This window comes from Poecilia latipinna, unplaced genomic scaffold (assembly GCF_001443285.1).
Source record: "Poecilia latipinna isolate Pla-1442-1.1 unplaced genomic scaffold, P_latipinna-1.0 Scaffold196, whole genome shotgun sequence".
NCBI lineage: Eukaryota > Metazoa > Chordata > Actinopteri > Cyprinodontiformes > Poeciliidae > Poecilia > Poecilia latipinna.
Genome location: NW_015112812.1, coordinates 113,927 through 131,899, shown reverse-complemented (window position 1 = coordinate 131,899; position 17,973 = coordinate 113,927). Strand labels below are relative to the sequence as shown.

The 17,973-nt window shown below is 40.7% G+C and overlaps 1 protein-coding gene across 1 annotated transcript in view; it reads right to left on the bottom strand.

Moving 5' to 3' along the window:
* slc6a17 (solute carrier family 6 member 17) overlaps positions 1 to 7,364 on the bottom strand; it is a 26,480-nt gene extending 19,116 nt beyond the window's left edge. Inside the window, exons 1-2 of the mRNA XM_015030931.1 lie at positions 6,947 to 7,364; positions 615 to 1,036 (exon numbers count right to left, since the gene is read on the bottom strand). Of these exons, the coding sequence (XP_014886417.1) occupies positions 615 to 909 (295 nt within the window). The 5' untranslated portion in view covers positions 910 to 1,036; positions 6,947 to 7,364. The remainder of the gene's footprint in view (positions 1 to 614; positions 1,037 to 6,946) is intronic.
* Between the last annotated feature and the right edge of the window lie 10,609 nt (positions 7,365 to 17,973).

The following is a 17,973-nucleotide window of genomic DNA, read 5'->3' as shown; positions in this document are numbered from 1 at the left end:
ATATTAAATATATTTCAAATATTAGGCACAATAATTTTGTCATCCAAGGTCATCCAGAGGTAAAACAGATCACATTTTCATCTGTGTGGATGAATAAAAAGATTTCCAGACTAGACAGGAAGATGTTTCCTGCCCTGGTTTTGTGTAAAACAAGATGATAGAAACCTACAGTGTATAATTATCCTGTTTCAGTTCATCTCATACCAAGATGTCTTTTTTATGCCTGGGTTTCTTAATGATGACTTCTTTTTGTGTGTAAACAGGCAGTTTGTTAACAGTAGTTACATTCCCTGTAGTTATTTGAATGCCTCTATGATCTGCTGCGAATTGCCTTGTAAAGCAAATCAGCAGATCATTGGATTTACTGCTTGTCATGAATATGTGAGCGTGTTAAACCAAATCATAACAGAACAAACAGTTTCAGGGCAAAGATGCAGCACTTTGAGGAATTAACCCGGAGACATAGGCTGGCAATTAACCAGTGAGTTAGAGAGCTGTCTATTGTTGGATCTCGCTTAGAACCAGAACCAGAAAGAACAAAACTACAGTCTACTGGCAAAGTTTGCTTATGTAAAACAGACAACAAACTCTCACACATGCAGTCATCCATTTACCTCCACCGTTCTTCTGGCACAGATAGGGAAACCTCCAAACGTTTCCCAGGCCAACCGAGAAGCCGACCTGAGCGAGGATGTACTCCAGCTTGTTGTTCCACGCCGGCCGGCCGTCCTCGGCGTCCTGCTCCGGGAGCAGAGACCTTCCTGGGGCGGTGGACCCGGGACTCAGACCCATACTCATCTGACTGCTCTTATAATCCATGGGGTGCTCCAGGGACAGCAGGTCAGCCACAGACTCTGTGACCGGCTCATTGCTGTGCTCCCGCTGAGTCACCTTGGTGTTTTTTGGCATGGCTGCTGCGAACGACGGAGCTCCTTCAGAGGGGAGGCTGATGACGGGGAGCGAAGAGGAGGATGTCCGGCAGAAGAGCGGCCAAGTTGGTGTGTGTCGGGATGAGAAAGTTGTGCTTTTCCTAAATCTGTGAAGAGACGTCATATAGAACAAAATGTCACATTTTACGCAAAAAAAGTGTATTTTAAGAGGTTTAAGTCTTATATTGTTAATTTTAAAGTAAACCGGTATGACCAAACTTTTAAGCTCAATTGAGACATTTGCTCAATGTTTTAGAAAATTCCCACGTTTTTGTCATGAAGTGGCGGTTTTGTGATGGTGAGAACGAACGCAGGAACCCAGTTTGAGATGATGATGATGAAAAGTTTAATAAGAAAGTGACTCAAAACAGTCCGGTTCAGGCAGCACGGCAGAAGGCTTAGCAACAGCTAAATACCAGTAGCAACTCAAAAGACAAGACTGAAAACGAGAGCTGAGTCGACACAGGACTTATCAGTTCTACTGTGACGACTACTGACGGTGACACACAAACACACAAGGATCTGACAAAGAACAGAGACAACAGGTGGGCTTAAATACACAGGGAGTAATCAGGGGGACTAGGTACACAATTGAGGAGCAGACAGGACATCACAGACTCACAGGGGAACAGAACTAAATAAACTTAGAAAAACCTAGAAATAAATACACAAAAAACTCAAATCCTCACAGTTTTGCCTTTTATTGAGCTCCATCCAAGTCTGACGTCCTCCCAGCTAGAGAAAAGTGTTCCCACAGCACCATACTGACACCATTGTGTTTCGCCATGGAGAAAGCATGTTCAGGATGTCTCTGCAACTTAACCTTTTGCATGACGACCAAAACATCCCATCTTGGTCGGATCTGAGCAGAGTCCATTCTTGTCCATGTTTTCCCTGCATGCTTTGTGGCAATCTGCACATCAGATTTCTAATGACTTTCTTTCAGCTATGGCTTTCTCACCGCCTCTCTTCCATGTAGTACCAAAATTGTGGAGTTTATTGACCAGTTGACCTGCTGACTGAGCGATTAATCTCTGGTAGGTTTTCAGGTCTGTTGTACTCTTTTATTTTCAGATGATGGGGTGAACAATATTATCCTACAGCCAAACCCTGATTTAAACTTCTCCTGGCCTGTCTGCTGCGTTTCTTGTCTCTATGAATCTGTTTGTTCACCAATCTCCTCTAACGAACAGCTGGACTCACACTGAGACTCAGTGACACAAAGGTGGTCTTCGTTGACATCTGAAGACAATTTGCTACACTTGTAACATGACACAAGGCACAGAAAATGGTTAACAATTGCAAAATACCTGCTAACATAAAGCACATATCTTTCACAGGAGATAAATTATGATTGAAAATCCAGGATTATTCCTAACATTTCCTCACCAGATCTCTAGTTTTCTGATGAATTGGTGATTGGATCCATCTCATAAACATTCACCAGCTGATTAATGACTTAAAATCTTAAAATAAAAGATGTAAAGTATCTTGTTGCATGTGAAAAAATGTCTCTAGCAGAAATGAAATGAAAAAGCAGACATAGATTTTTACTGAAACTTTATAAATCAACAACAAAGCAGTTAGGTTTTTGTTTAAAACCTGAAGTATTTTTAAACAGCAGCACTTGAGAGCCATGAGGCCGTTCTGTAATCCACTTCATTACAGCAGTTGAATCTCCCAGACTGAATTACAATCCGTTTCACAGTAAAGCCCATTATACCAGAGTTGAGTCATGTGAACAGCAGTGAATGGTCTGTGTGTCTCTCAGGAAAACGCAGCACAACTAAACTAAACCCTCTGAGCTTTAATCAGCTGTTAATGACTTTTTTTTTCCTTATACACGCTTTTACACGTTGTCAACAGGGTTTTTTTTTTTTTATTACTGTGTGAAACAATGTGACGTTCTGGAGTAATGGTGAATTTTTCTTTTTTAGTTGAGAAAAGCATGTTGGGTTTTCCACGGCATATAGAACCTTAACTACTTAACAAAAGAGAAACTGTGATCGATTAGTTTTATTGTCCTACATTTACGAGGATTTAATGGCCATTAACTGATTAAACCAGTAATCTACTGGTTTAGCATTGGTCTGTCCAGCAAGCAAAACCTCGTCTGTTTTCAATGGTTCCTACATTCATTCATTGTTGCTTTATGGTTTTTTTTTTATCACTCTATATTTTGCAGAGATAGAAAAAGGAAAAGTGAGAATCATTTGACTACTTGCACAGCCCACATTTAATAAAGTAATTCCAATAATTATTTCAACAAATAAACAACAAATTGTCAACACTTAAATTTCACACCTCACCCAGGCAGGAGTTTGTTTTTCTTCTTTACAAATGTTCGCTTCTTCATCACGGCAAAAATCCTCGAATGAACTTTTTAAATATTTCAATTTTTTTTTTTTGCTTTTGTTTTCACCCTTAAACATAAATAAAGCTACATGGAAATAAAACTAAAACTGAAGACATTGGGAACACTTCTTATTGCTCTTTTTGCATTACAAAAATTTGATTTGATAACTTTCTATATCATTTTCCACAAAATTTCCACACATCGTGTGCCTAACAGATCCACAAGTATCTGGTAAAATGTGCAAACGTCTTCATGTAACATTTTCTTACCTTACAGTAAACGCAGAGCAATTCAGCCTTGCAGAGGTGAAATTAAATTAATTAGATCTACAACGTCAAAAGCCTAATTAATTTCAGTTTTTAATTTCAATATGTGAAACTCATGCACATAGATTAAAATAATTAAATAGTTTGTTTCTATTAATTTTGATGATTATGTTGGCATAAGCTTAAAATATGGTTTCTCTGAAAATGTGATGATTCCATACGATCATTAAAAAAACTTTTCACTGCAGACATTTTCTGTTGCGGCAGACAAAATCATGAAAACATTGAGTTAATGTCCTGGACCGAGATACAGACTGCTGCTCTGAAAGGAGCTCTGACAGTGCACAGATTGAGGTATTCAGGCATATTATTGGAAAGTTTAGTGGAAGTAAAAATCTCCTAAAGCATCAGGAAAGACTGATAAAGGAAGGTCATTAAAGATTATATAGGGAGATTAACAAAGTGAGGACTGAGCTGATGCTTTCAAAGTAATCGCAGCAAAACATAATCAATATGTCTATAAATTAATGGTTCAATTTTTAAACTGAATTGGTGAAATATGTTTTTGATGGTGTTGTAATTAAATAATGTTAAAATGTACCATTCTAACTTGGGGAAATAAAAACAATAATATATATCTTATAAAAATTGGGACAAAATAGTTGGAGAAGAACTATGGATTTCTGCAAACATAGCTTTTGTTCCAATGTCTCCTCTCATCTTGTGTTAAAACTCACTAAAGAACCCAAAAACCAATCCCAACCTCCATAATATTAAATGCACATATTTAGCTCCAGCATTATACATTTGAAGCAAGTGTTTGAAATGCACAGGGCGTAAGTTAGCTGCTCTTGTGCTAATTAACTAAAGGTTGGCTAAAGAAAGCCTAACACATTACTGACACAGGTGACTTTTGTTAAATGCCAGAACAGCAGCTGTGCAGGTAGAAAATGAATGAGCAGACTGTCAAAGCTGAGGCAGAGCAAAACGTGAGACTTTTTGCTCCGGCAGCTCAAGGGCAGAGAAGAAAAGTCAGAGGTGTTTGATCTGAAGACAAGGAGCTTAATCTGAAAGCACATGCAGCCGACAGATATCTGAGCCCAGATTCCAGTCGGTCCTGAAGAACGGTAGCCTGACGTTTGAGGTCGTCTGAGGGGCTGAACGAGTCGCTCACACATCCACATTCCTCAGCAGTCACGACACACACATGGCTCCGAGGCAGGGTGCACGACGCACATTCCAGGACTGCAGCCCACAACTACTACACTGATTCATCCACAAGGTCCGCGCGAAGAAAGAGGCTCAGATTTGATCTGTGCACTGTTTTCACACAGATAGAAAAATCAGGAAAGTGGGAAACTACCCAAAGTGTAGAGATTGGGTATGATTTATAATTCGGAGGTGTCAAACACGTTTTCATTTCGACCCATTTCAAACATCTGAATGACGATTTTAATGATAAAACCCACTGAACAGTTAAAATATTAATAAACAGCAGTTCCTCCTGGATTTTGTGATTGTTTTTGGAATCAAAATCACAACTAGAAATATTTGCAAGGGATTCCTACTATATTTGCATTAATGTGACTTTTTATTACTCGCTGTCTCAATCACGGACTATAACTTAGCATCAAGTAAGGCTGAGGCAGCAGTCAATTAAACCCAATGTTTTTAACCAATTTTGAAAAAAATGTGCAGTAAAATAAAATAAAAAATGGGGATTTGTTGATTTTGTTTGAATTTTGTGGATTTGTGAAAAACTGGAGTTACTTATTGATGTGAGTTTGAGTCTAGAGGGCCACATAAAAAGCTACAGAGGGACAGATTTGGCCCCCGGGCCTTCAGTTTGACACATGTGCTCTAATTGTTTCCCAAAATAGTTTTCAATTATGTTGAACAACTGAACAGGAAAGCAAACAGAAGGTCAAATTTAATCAATGACAAGTTTCCAATTTCACAAGTTAGTGTGCAACTAAAGACGATAAAATGCCTCAGATTGACGTTATGTACCACTGTGCAACTTAAACTCAATTTAAACACAACTTATATGTGGCAATAGCCTGAACTAAACACTACACATTACCCTGAACACCCCACCCCCAAGGTGACACATGGTGGTGGCAACATTATGCTGTGGGGATGCCACTCTTTAGCTGATCAGAGGGCAAATGCAGGGTAATCCTTATAAAGAACTTGCAGCTTCCAGCAGGAATACAAACCAAAACATACAACCAGAACCACGAAACATATTAATGTGTTAGAATGGTCAAGGTATACATGAGCAAAGCTGTTAGAAATATAGCCCCCATAACAGCTGTAATTGTAGAGACGGGTAAACGATTGACAAAAGGAAGCAAACTATCATTTTCCTTCCACTTCATAATGATGCACTACTTTTTGTTTGTCTATCTCATGAAATTCCTCTAAAACATATTGAATTTGTAGTGGTAACATGACAAAATTAATTTTTAAGAAATAACTAAACAACTGGATATAAACACTTTTGCAAGGCCCCCCAAAATGTTTCATCCAGAGGGTGGAGAGGATTGTACCAAGACCTGCATCTTCCTTCAGCTACATCCCCGAGTTTCCACAGACCCCCTGGAGCTGATGATGCAACCAAACAGGTTCCTCATGACGCTTTGCTCCACTTGCATCTGCTGTGGTTGCCTAGCGATGGGCTCTTTCTGAAAAATTGAAATCCCATCTTCGCAGCATCAGTGCTCCTCTACGTCTCTCTCTCCCTCTTTCCCTCCTCTCGTTATCTCAGATGGTCAGACAATGATAATACATCCCCCCGAAGGAAATAACAATGAGCTGCATGTGACAAAAGTGAAGTGTGTGGAGGGGGGACGGAGAGTAGGTGATGGATCTGCAGTCGCATCTTTTGCCAGTATCAGTCAGGGAGGCAGCCATCACGCACGGCTCATCTCATCTGTTGGGCTTTTTTAGATTTGAACCAACTCCAGGCTGAAAATGGAGTCAGTGCAAATCAGACTCTGTTTGATTGGCTGCTGAACTGAATGTTAGATCAGGAACAACAGCTGACTGAGAAGATCCAGCCGTCAGTCAGGCGAGAGCTGGAGGACAGATTCCGTACGTGGATAACAACCTCCGTCAAGGTCAAAGTAAGCCCCTAGCAGCGATGCAGGGATGCAAACGGAAGTCAGCATAAAACTGAGCGTCGGAAAGGGAGGATTGATCAGCACAAGTGTTAATGTCGCGGGCCGAATAACCAACCGGGCTGTTCGTCAGGTGAGGAGCTGAATGCTGCCACTCCTCTCTGTCTTGTGACCAAAAGCGCCTCGCAAAAACTATAATAACACACACAAAAAACTAAATGCTGAACAGAAAGAGGAGAAAATGGAGCACACTAACGATGTGGTAGGTCCTACCTTCTTTGCGGTCTGCGGATCGGGCCGGTGTGGCTGCATAAATCCTGGGTGAATGTATGCTGCGTTCATTCAGCCACCGTCTCTGCATGCAGCATCTCTACGCGCTGCTAGATGCGAACTCAACAGAGAGCCTCCAGCCGCTCACAGCGCACGGTGCGTAAAGTCTGACGCAGGAGCTCAACGCCAGCCACAAGTTCCCCCGCTTAAAACTGCGATTAACCGGCCGATCGCCTCCGTTTGTCTCACTTCTCCTGCCGGATGATGCTCTCCAAATGACTTTCTCTCACTCTCGCCTCTGATTTCCACGTGGTTTCAGCCGTGTTGTGGGGCGGGAAAAAAAACAAAAAAACAAAACATTACTATGGAAAGTCACGACGAAGTCTGACGCAGGTTTGACTCATCCGCCCGTGCGCACGTCAGAGACTGATCCAAAAAAAAAAAAACATCTGCAGTGTTCACTGGATGTTAGGATAATGAGAGGATCGCACAGATAGTCTTCAATCAGGTGCTTGATCAGTGAAAAAGTTCTCTCCCTCAGAACTGCTCAGATGATGATGTCTGAACGATCATCATATGAAATGGCAGGCTTGATAAACTCCAATATAATGAACCTGGGTGGTTGCACAACTTAATGGTCGTTTCTCAAGCAGAGCTAATATGTGGCAAAGTCATTTTTCTCTCTGACACCAGTTGTGCCCTTGGCTCTGCACATCCTACCTCATTTTATCAGACAGATGTCTGCAGGACTTGTTTCATTATTATTATTTTTTTCAGATATAATTACCCACATCATGGTGATCATTGTCAGTGCTGTCAGTCAACCTTCTCACAGTCATTGCAACCACTTGCACTTTCTAAAGTCTTTACCGATTACAACTAACTCCACTGGATTTTTTTGTGCTACATCAACACCGAGTGATGAAAAAGGAAAATAACTCCAGATTTCTAGATTAAAAAAAGAAGAAATCTTACAAAAGTTTGCATTCAATTCCTTTTACGCTGATTTCTGAAGGAAATCCAGTGCAACTAATTGTCTGTAGAAATCCTCGAATTAAAAAAATGGAGTCTCTGCCTGTGTCTATGTTAATCTTTGAAGGCGTCTGAGGTGAAAGTTGGTCTGAAAAAAAATCCCTAAGTTTGTCAAAAGCCATACAGCGGACACAGCAACTATAGAAAAAGGTCCTCTAGTCAGATGAGAACAAATTTGAACTATTTATTTGGTCATCAATGACCTTGACAGAAATAGGGCTCATCAGCCTGAACACACCATCAACAAAAACACGTATGGTAATGGCAGTTTTTCTTTTGGCAGGGAAAAGTTAATTACAGGGTAAAGCTGGAAGAAAACCTGATAGAAATGCTGAGACTGTAGTGGAAGATCCTACCAGCAGGACAAGGAGTCAAACACCCAGCCAGCGTTACGTAAAATGGTTTAATGCATGTTGATGTGTTAAGATCTTCCAATCCGTCACAAAATTGATGTTCACACATTTTCTCCATCCCATCTGACTGCAGTTGAGCTATTTTGTACCACAGGGACGAAGAATTTCTAATGAATTAGTAATAAATGTGTCTTGGGCAAAACAATGCCTACATTTCACCTTTAGAGGACAAGAGGCAATTTATTGAGACATTACTGACCTTAGATTACTTAATAAAAATGCAAAGTGTGCAAAAATGTCACAAAAGCAAAATGTGTTGAAACGCAAAAGGTCTGGGTTTAATATTTGAGCCGAAGCCACAAATGTTTGAGATGAAGAGTAGAGAAGAAGAGAGATAACCTAACACCTGCTGAAACAGGAGTGATCATTTTCTTTATTTAATCTTTTTATAAGCTTAGTGTGCAGGTGACATGTCAGATTATTTTATTTATTTATGTTTTATGCTCAGCTACCTCAGAGTTACCTTTGCATGCATCACAAGGTGCTTCCAAAACACACACACATGCGCACGCGCGCACGCACACACACACACACACACACATGCAACACTGCATGCATGCGTGCATGCGAGGTGTGCTTCCTGTCTCCTTCAATTCGCCCATGTGACTCACTTTTCCACAGACTGCCTACTGGGATCAGTTGCCATAGCAACCAGCTGATCATATGATGGTTACTCACTCTTTGAGCTTTTTCTCTCTTTTTATTCCCCACCCCTCTCTTCTTCTTCTTCTTCTTCTTGTTCTTCCTTCCTCCTCCTCTTGAGCACCTTTTTACCGCCGCTCGTCTCCGCTGTCGTGAATGAGCCGCTGAACTTAACAGTGCGGCAGCATCATCCTGACCACCTCAGCAAACTCAGCATGCAATCGATTCACCCGCTGGTGGTTTTGCAGCCCCTGGTGTTTGGTGACTCACAAACACAATGGTTATCACACCTTGAAAATTATGCAGCGCCAACCCGATGTCCCCTGCCTCCTGTCAAAGCCCGGAGTCTGGTGCAGGATTACTCGCCTTAAAGCTTCATGGATAACACACACAGGCCTCATCCTTAAAGTGAAAACCCAGAAATACTGAGACAGGCACTCGCACTTCACATTTTATTCTTGAGAAATTGGCAAACGAAGCAGAAAGATTGTCCCACGACTTCCCATCAGCACATTTTTCATCTCAAACGCTGCTTCCTTTACCCAGGTGATTTTATTTTTATTTTTACAATGCTGTCAGGGCGGTTAAAGAAGTAGAGGCGGCGAGGTTCTTGGATGCATTCCTAATGTTTCACACTCTGTTAAAGTAGACCGCAGAATGGAGGGCTAATGAGGCATCAGACCGGGCTGTGATTTACAGCTCTCTGAAGGGCCATTTATCGAGGCTTAGTTCTGTGAAGTCGGACAGCTAACCTCCCTGTAAACAGAGGCTTATCTGCAGTCTTCTCCAGGTTCATGATACATTCAAGTCATGTATTGTCCTCTAAATGTCTGTTTGACATCATGTTTGGGACCGCACATGTAGGATAGAGACATGTTTTTGAGAGGAAAGGAAAATTTTATTTCATAAATTTAAGGGAGGAGGAAATATTTATCTGAGGTCTGAGACTCAAACGGGCATTTTTTTTTATCTTAGACAATCAGGTGACAGTAAGTTAAATTTTCAACATGGTCACTTTAGTCAAAGTTGACAAACAAATTACATTTCTACATATTAGTTTTCAATAATGTTTTTTTTAACAGTACAACACCTCCCTAAAGCAATAACACCCTTTGAATTGAACTTGTTATTTGAGTTAAGTGACAGGAAAATGTTTTGCGGTTTTCACATTTTGAATACAAAATAAAATCTGAAATATTGTGATGTGTATTTGTATTCAGCTGCCTGTGAGTCGGTGCTTTGTAGACCCACCTTTTGGTATAATGAAAGTCTTTTGGCCTGGGTCTCTACCAGCTTTGCCGAGATTTCTGCCCATTTTTATTTTATAAAGTAGGTAAAACCAGTGGAGAAACACCTGTGAACATAAATTTTTAAGCATTTTCCCCACACAGCATCTTAGGTGGTGGACATTATTCAATAAATCGGTAAGCTCTGGAGGCAATATTGATCAAACAGAATTTTATGGAGCGAATTTGAAAGGGCGATACACACCTTTAAGATTTTATTTTAAAAAAACAAATAGCAAAGAACACACTACTTTGTGTTGATCATCAAATCCTGATGAATGCAATGAATTTTGCGGTTCTAACATGACAAAATGCAAAAAAGCCACAGGTGAATCCCTTCACAAAGCATCAGAATCACATAATGTGAATGCAGTCATGAAATTTCCTTTGAAAGAATATCTGACATTAAAATTGGGATTGCACAAAGAAAACGCTGCATACTCGGATGGAAAGTTATCCTTCAGCTTAAATTCAATTAAGGAAAGAGGATATAGCAAATGATACTGCAGGACGTTCCACTCTCCATCTGCAGAGTATCATCCCCGACCCCCCCAGGCCTCAGGAGAAGCAGGTTGCCAGGTCACAAATTAAACATGCTGACGAAAACCTACGGGCAAAACCTGTTCCTCGTCTCGGGGGGTGTTTCTGCGCAGCTGAGCCACGTCGGCTGTTCATGGTCCAACTCATTCTCTCTGCTCCCCCTTTAGCCACCTGCCAGTGGCTTGCTCCAGAATCCATCAGTGTGCTGACACCTTGCCCACTCCCCTCTGGGCCTGTGAGGGCAGGTGCTGGAAGAAGGCAGACAAATGAGGCGGGTGAGGGATTTTAGCAAGTCCCACCACTGTTTGCTGGATTCGTTTTGTTGAATGACAACAACGCTGTGACTATCAACTCAGTTCAAACCCGTAGAAATATACAAATTATTTAAAAACAACAAAGCATGCTGTATTCACTCTCATGTTCAAGGACAGCTAAATCATTTGTATTCCATCCCTCTCCTTCCTCTATTTCCCTGTAATAGCCCGTCCCGGCTGCGCAGCTGACAAGAACCTCATTAGCAGTGGCTAAAGCTGCTCTCCGCTTCCTCAGATAAAGAAATAAACACAAAAGTCACAACCAGGAGAGCAGAACCATTAGTATTGGCACCTTTGATGAATGTGCAGTCACAAAAATCAATGAGGGGAATTAGGAAATAAGATGGCAATGCCTGAAGAAAATGACAATTAAAATTTTCTTTAAACTTGGCAGTAAGGTTGTTTAAAAGAGATACAAGAACAAACTGAACTTAGCTATTATAATTCAATTAAGCCATTGTAGTTCTGAGACAATATCCCCGTATTTACTCAACTCCAAGGCAAAGCTTCACGTTATTCTTTATAGTCGTTGCTCTGTGTGGTTAAGTGTGTTTGAGGACGAGTGGGAAGTAGCGGCTGAAAATAGATCAGAGGACTTATAACGTCAGCAGGATTACCACATCAATGAATCTGTTTTTCTCTTAAATATACTATTTACATGTGCTGTTGTTGTGTGCATCAGTCAGCATTATATTGGCCAAACAATCGCTGGCAAGCGTTTTAAAACTTGACAGAAATCTTGTTAATGAAAAATGCCAATTCTTCTGTTTGTGTCTTTTCACTTTACATGGCATTTAGGCTCCTATGAGGAGGAATTAGATGATCCACTGGCAACAACTATGTGAAACACAGACAACAGCCAAGTTCAAGAACATGACATTAATCATCAAAACTAATCGCCTCAACAAATGCATCCACTTTTCATCATCACATCATTACAAGCTCCAAAAAGAGAGATTCAGCTGTTGTTGGTGAAACCTTCAGGGGACCAAGAAAGTCTAACAAGGGAAACAAACATCTATTTCCTAAAGACGCCTCAGCCTAGAAACTGGACTGCTACTACTGCAGAGCTGGCATAAAACCGGCAGCATGTATGTAGGCATGCATTTCTGCACACAGTAAGTCAGAGTCACCTGGTTTGGCATTATGAAGGGCAGCATAAAGCCGCTGCACCACCTGACATTCTGCAGGAAGAACAGCAGATGACCAGAGTAAAGTTGTTTTCTGTCTAAATAAAATAAAAATGCTTTCTTGAGAAGTAAAGGTAAGCGCTGCCATGTGTTTTGCATGCTCACATCCAGAGACCAGTCAAGTTTTAATCACTGCCAAGAAGAAAAGCAAACAATTTTACCCTGAATGTATCATACAATTCAAAGTTCAACTTTACCAAATAATCCAGGAGCAATCTGGTGCTAATTGATGTTCTACTCAGCAGGCTGGAGCATCATTCACAAAGGGAAAAAAACAACAACAACAAAAACCAAGATTGATTCAGGGATCAAAACACTAAAACTCACCTAATCTTAATCCCAAGAAGAATCTGTGGTCAATCACTGAAATGGACAATCTGTCATAGACTCAAAGCCAGAATGTTCATCCTTATTCTGGATTTGGACTTCAAGCTGATACAGATATCCAGTCCCAGTTGATTTGGTCCCAAGTCAAACAAAGTGTTTTCCACACTGACAGAAATGAAAGGCTAAAAGGTATTAAATGCAATAACAAAACATGCAGCAAAATAAGCACAAATCTTGAGCAAAAACAACACAAACCTAAATAAGATTAAAAATATAAACAAGAACCAACAACAACAATGAAACACTTGTCATTTCTAGCAGCCATTGTACAGTGCACACAGCAGTAAACCCAGCTGATCAAACTTGCTGGAGCTCTGTCTGTGTTGCTAGGTGAGGGGCTGGGCTGCAGTTGCTATGGTAACGGGCAGAGCCCACTGATTATCATAGGGAGGATTTTGAAACGGCTCATTTTCAGACACCAGAAATATTAAGTCATTGCCAGAAATCAGGTGGGTGTTGTTTTTAACCACTTGGACTGTTTTTAAAATGGAAGAACAAAAATGTGCCAAAAGTGAATTTTGAATGTTCTTTGATATCTGCATATTTTTGTCACACATAAAACGTAACCTAAGCTCTGTGTTGCTAATAAGAGATATGAACGAATCAATACAAAAAACCAAGGATTCAGCTGGGGATTTTTTTTAATTATTTTTTTTTACAAATGTTATCATCTCCCTTGTTTAATGTGGCCCGTGAAAAGTCCACCTCACAAAGTGCAAACAGCCCTTCCCTGCCACCTCACAGTGACTAATCCTCTGTGACCGGAGCCAGGAGAGCAGCCCGGTGCTCTGGGGGGTAGAATGCACCGACTTTCCTGTAATTACATAAAGAAGCGTGAATGAAACACTGGCAACTCTGCTTGTTGTGACCCTGTCTGCTGGAGTCTCATCAAAAATCCTCTACTGGCCCTTTAGGTATGTGTGTGTGTGTGTGTGTGTGAGAGAGAGAGAGAGGCAGCAGATGATACGTTGTACAGCTGTACAACCAGACTTGTCTTGTTTTTAGCCTCTTTATGTCTTGGTTAACCAGCCTGAAACACGCCAGATGCTGCAGAGCTAATAGCAGCAGAGGATGTAGAGATTTCAGACTGTTTTGTAAAATGCTTTGCAGTTAATTGTATACATTTTTTCCCTCACTACCTACACAGTCCTATGTTTTTAGCCTCATGAATTCCTTCAAATTATGTTTCTAACATTCTAGCCTGGAGCCTGACCACAAACTGACTGACTGAACGTTTATTTATTCATTATTTGTTTTGGATTTTTGATTTCTTTCCACATTTGGCGTATATTTCAGATGGGCATAATAAAAACACGTGGAAAAACAATTGAATGATTCAGATTTAATTTGTCACTATGTAATTTTTATCATTTATAAAGATGGAGGGCATCTATCACTCAGAGCCTCTGTGATGTCGTAGTGCCCCCTACTGGGCAGAATCGTTATAACATAGCAAAATGTAGACCAGCGCTACCGGAGTTCAGTGAATGTACATAAAAGAGGGAAACAATTGGATACAACTTGACACGGCAAAATACTTTTAACATTGAAGGAGTTGAGTATAAAATGGTTTATCTGGAGCAGCATTGACACATTCATTTCGCATCGATTGGTCCCTTTTATTGGTTTTTGGTTTGAAAGCAAACAGTGCGGTAATCCTCCCTCCTCCCACCTCGTCCTCTCCGGCTGTCGGCTCCGGCTGCTGAGGCCTCTGCTGTCGAGGGAAAGCTTTGCAGCCATCTGGGCTGCAGCAGGGAGTGGCAACCAGGGCACCGGTGCATAATACTCTTCTAGCCTTCATGGACAGAGGAAAATATCAATTTGCTATTTTATTTTTCACAAATATTTGCAACCATTTATGGAATAAAATATGTAGTTTAGTCCATAAATCCGATTGCTCTGTGAAGGAATCACATGTTTACTAGGGCACCTGGTCAGGGAGAAAGGAGTGAAGAAGTTTAAGGCAGAGTTAGATTATCAATCAAAATCCCAATCTTTGAACATTTTCTATGCACCGCTTTGTCTATCATTTGAAAACCCATAGCGTCGGAGCTCGAGTCTGTTGCCAGAGCAACTTGTGCAATCAACAACTCTGGCCTTTATGAAAAGTATCAAAAAGACAGCTGTCGTTGAAAGAAAGCTGCATAAAATCCTGATTCTAGAGGACAGAAGGAAGCAAATCTATCGGTACATTAAGATAAATCCAAGTGCTTTACAAGAAAAAATTTTAAAAATCCCAAATATACCCAAACTTTGAAATACACATAAAAATCATAAAGTTTCAAATAAAATAAGAAAAACATGAGATGTAGTCACACAAAGAAGGAAGAAAGAGCAAAAGGCATAATTAAAAACCACATAACAGAGGAAAAAGCAATCATTGGTCTCAACAGGTTATCTGCAGTAAAAACAAACATTTTCACGTCGGACTAAAAGCAGCTGACCATTTCAGCTTTTGAGGACAAACAGGTCAACACAATGGATCGCTATAATGGTCAAAAATACTGACAATAATAGTAATAATTTAGGCCTCATTAAGGCATCGTCAGCTCAGAATATGTCCGCCCTGCTTGTCATGGCTAAGTTTTTCCTCCCGTCTAGATCCTCGTCTTCATCAAGGCCAACTATTACTGTGACAAATTGTACGCAGTCTCATCTGGCAGCTCCGTCAGCAGACGGGCCCATCTGCAACACCACTATTCTCCCCAACAAGACAAACGGCCCGCTCTCTACCATCTCCCTGTGGCTCTCATCAATTATCGCCGGCCGCGGCCTCGCTCTTACCTCACCTCCTCCTCTTCAACCCACGGTTCATTTATTTTCCTGTTTTCTTCACACTCAGTTTCATTATTGATTCCAGCACAGGATGGCAGGAGCGTGATGTCTCTTTTAAAGTTTGCTCTTCTTTTGTAAAGCCAAGCCAAAATCCTTCCTGCACAGGAAATAACTCTTTTTATTTCTCAACATGTTTTTGGCAAGCTAATCGGGTAAGCCGACTGAGGTGACAGGAAAGTAAAAGGGAGTATTTTTGAGGTTAGCAGCCACTGAATTTATGATAGATGACAGTAAGCTGCCACTGAAGCCATAAACAGCAGCCGACCTCCTCATGAAACGCGGCTTGTCTGCAGGTTTGATTAACAGTTCTGGGCTCCATAAAGCTGCCTTCGCTCTGTGCTCCACAACCATTAGCTGAAATAATTATTGGCATGAACAGTAAAGCATTTCAACCTCTGGATGTTTTGCTCCAAAGTCCTGTCAGTGATAAGCAGGGAGAACAAATGATTGTCTTCATAGCTGAAAGAACAGACGGACTATGAGTCACAAGGCCTTGGCTGGGAGAAATGTTTAATGAAAGATGGCTAAAGATGTCTGTCTGGGAGGCTGTCAGTCTGACTGCATAGGTTTGTAACTGAGTCATCCTCTGGACTTTCTTTGCTGTTTTATCACCCACCTACGTCCATCCTGGACCTTGCATCTCAATAAATCTGCCACTTGCTGCTGTTGGTAACTATAGCACTATTACCACAAACAGTAACTCCCTCAAAGTCACATCATACAGCAGGAATCATTCTGAATACTTCTACGTGTGCATCACAAGAGTCGTCTATTTAAAGCTGTGGTGTATTTCTGCACGCAGCCACTAGATGGCACCGTCGGGATCACTGAAGCTTCAGTGTGCGACTTTCAGACGTCATGATAACAGGATTTGATTGGTGTGTCCACAGCATCCTGGCTACTGACACCGGGCTTTGGGTCTCTTGCTACACTGACATCGTGGAAGCAGAGAAGGAAAATTATTAAATGAAGACGTCGTGTCATTGTGTTACGCATTAATACAGTTCAGAGACACATGTCTTCATAACGGTCTGTGGGACATCTTGTGTTTCCCTTCCTCATTTGTTCAGCAGGTTTTTAAAGCATAATAACAGTGGCACCAGAAATTGACATTCTTCCACTTTTATGATAATAATAATAAAAGCTTATGTTTGTGCTTTGTGAACTGGGAGACCATTGACACAAGTGCGTTCACTTCTCCAGATGGGTCATTCTGATATGTTTTATTAAAAAAATATATATATATACTAAAATACCTGACAATGTGTTTCTTTTTCTCTTTGTATTTATGGTATCCATTCTGTGTTGTTGTTCTATTACAGAAAACTAGAGTTAGATTCAGTCTGTAACAAGTCCAACATATTGTCTGTAGACTTTAGAGAGGTTTGTGTCAAAGCAAAAAATAAAAAAATAAAAATAAACTCTGGGGAAGGATACAACAAAGGTGAGGCTGTTTTATTTCTATTGCAAGTTTTAAGTAACCAGGCAATTCAAAGTACCACGTATGATTAGAACAAAATAAAATAACAAACAAGGAAAAACCGACACAGCAGGGACAAAATAAGGGAACAGGCAACAGTTCATGATGTTCCAGTTGTTATTGAGCAAAGACAGCTTTTCACAAATATATTCTTAGCTTTGAGTTAAAGCTAAAAAGTGTTTCAGCATCTTTGCAGTTTTCTGGAAGTTTGGAGACCTGAGTGGTCTGGAAATGCTGATGCAACAACAATAACAAAAACAGTTCTTTAATGTATTTTGATGCCAAGCCATTCAGCGACTTACAAACTGAGGGCTTTAGGACTGGGGTGATGTGGACTGACTGTTTGACATGTTGAGCTACACAGTGATAGAGACATAACTCAATTACAGCGTTTATCGTCTCTATAACTTCTCTATGGTTTCAAACTTCTACCACCTGGCGTAGGAAGAAATTTGGAACCACCAAAACTCCAGAACATACCGAGGAAAGAGGAAGATGTTTTTGTTCATACATCGTTTCCTTGTGAAGATTGGAGAGCCGTCCAAAATGTCTACCTGTGATATTGCATTTCATCAGTCAGGTCTCTATGGCAGGGACAGACAGGAGTGGATTCAGACAGAAACAGTCTGTCTAAACACACACTAGAGATAATCTGACTAGAAAAGGTACATTTTTCTCAAATTACTGATGAAAAAGCTAAAGTTTATCTTTTTATTCTGAGCTCTGCATGCTGTCTGGAGAAAACAAACTTCTCGACACCTGGCTCATCCCATCCCTACTTTGAAGCAGGCTGGTGGTGGAAGCATCATGCTGTGGAGACTTCTTTGACCAACCAGTTCAAATACCAGGTGAGAAATACAGAGCTGGGTGAAGAAAATGTATCTCCTGAGAGCAGAAGGATTCAATCAAAG